Here is a 971-nt window from a genome sequence, read left to right as displayed (position 1 = left end):
CACCCCCCTCCCCCCTATCCCCCCTTCTGTCTGGAAAATCCCCGCGCCCAGCCCCCCGAACTCTCCTCGCTCGCTTCCGCAGATAGAACCGGCGACCTCTCCGGGCACTACCCGCGTTCATATCCCAGCTGGGCACACCCGAGGACGCTCAACCAACGGAGCCACCAGCCAGGGCGAGCATCTCCCTCTCATGAATCAGCTTCAGGAAAGAAAACCTCTAACCAACAAATCCCCCGAAGAGCTACTGGGAACCCAAAGGGCATAATAACTTACCCACAAACTCTATCATCGGAAATTTTAAATAGGCTTATCAATGAAAACTGGAATTGTCCACAACATTGCTGGACTCACAAGTACACAACTTCCAGGGGAGCCTCGACATGGACTATTTTTACTAAGATTTCCCAGGATTTTGGGGTGTTTCCTTCCCTTCAGGACAGTTTGACCAGCTGAAGGCTGCCTGACATTTCCGTATGTAAAACGCGAGCCTGCACCGAGCAAGGACCCCATAACCACTGCGGAGTAAGTGAAGCCGCTACCGGGGCCGCTCCAGGCCGGTGTTTAAGGAAACGGCTCAGAATCCCGGAGTCCAGTCGGGGAACCTGTCCGCCGCTGCTCCCCAGCCTCCCAGCCGGAGCCTCACTCCGGTCTTCACCGCCTCGTTTCCCCCAACCACCGCCACTGCGCCCTTCGCGGCAGGTGACAGCGCTCGGTTCCCCGCCCGGCACCCGGTCCCCGGTCCCGAGGAGGGCCGGGGAGCCTCTCCGCGGAAGGTGCCGCTCCCCCGCGCCTACTCACCGCGACGGGGCGGCCGTGCTCGGAAACGTCGGCGGCGTCGAGGCGCGAGGCCAGGGCGGGCAGGCGCGCGGAGCGGCTGCCAGCAGCTTGCCGGCGCGCTTGGCTTGCCTGGAAGCAGCGCTGGTGTAGGTCGGATGTGGTGCTGAAGCTCCTGCTCCAAGCGCTCGGGCGAA

At 62.0% G+C, this 971-nt stretch overlaps 1 protein-coding gene across 1 annotated transcript in view; it reads right to left on the bottom strand.

The window, feature by feature from the left end:
• MAML1 (mastermind like transcriptional coactivator 1) overlaps positions 1-971 on the bottom strand; it is a 52,118-nt gene that overhangs the window by 50,440 nt on the left and 707 nt on the right. The window contains exon 2 of the mRNA XM_014467853.2: positions 799-918. Within this exon, the coding sequence (XP_014323339.2) occupies positions 799-918 (120 nt within the window). The remainder of the gene's footprint in view (positions 1-798; positions 919-971) is intronic.

The sequence above is a fragment of the Myotis lucifugus genome, unplaced genomic scaffold, assembly GCF_000147115.1.
Source record: "Myotis lucifugus unplaced genomic scaffold, Myoluc2.0 scaffold_417, whole genome shotgun sequence".
NCBI lineage: Eukaryota > Metazoa > Chordata > Mammalia > Chiroptera > Vespertilionidae > Myotis > Myotis lucifugus.
Note: the sequence above shows the minus strand (reverse complement) of the source record. Positions and strands in the feature narration are given on the sequence as shown.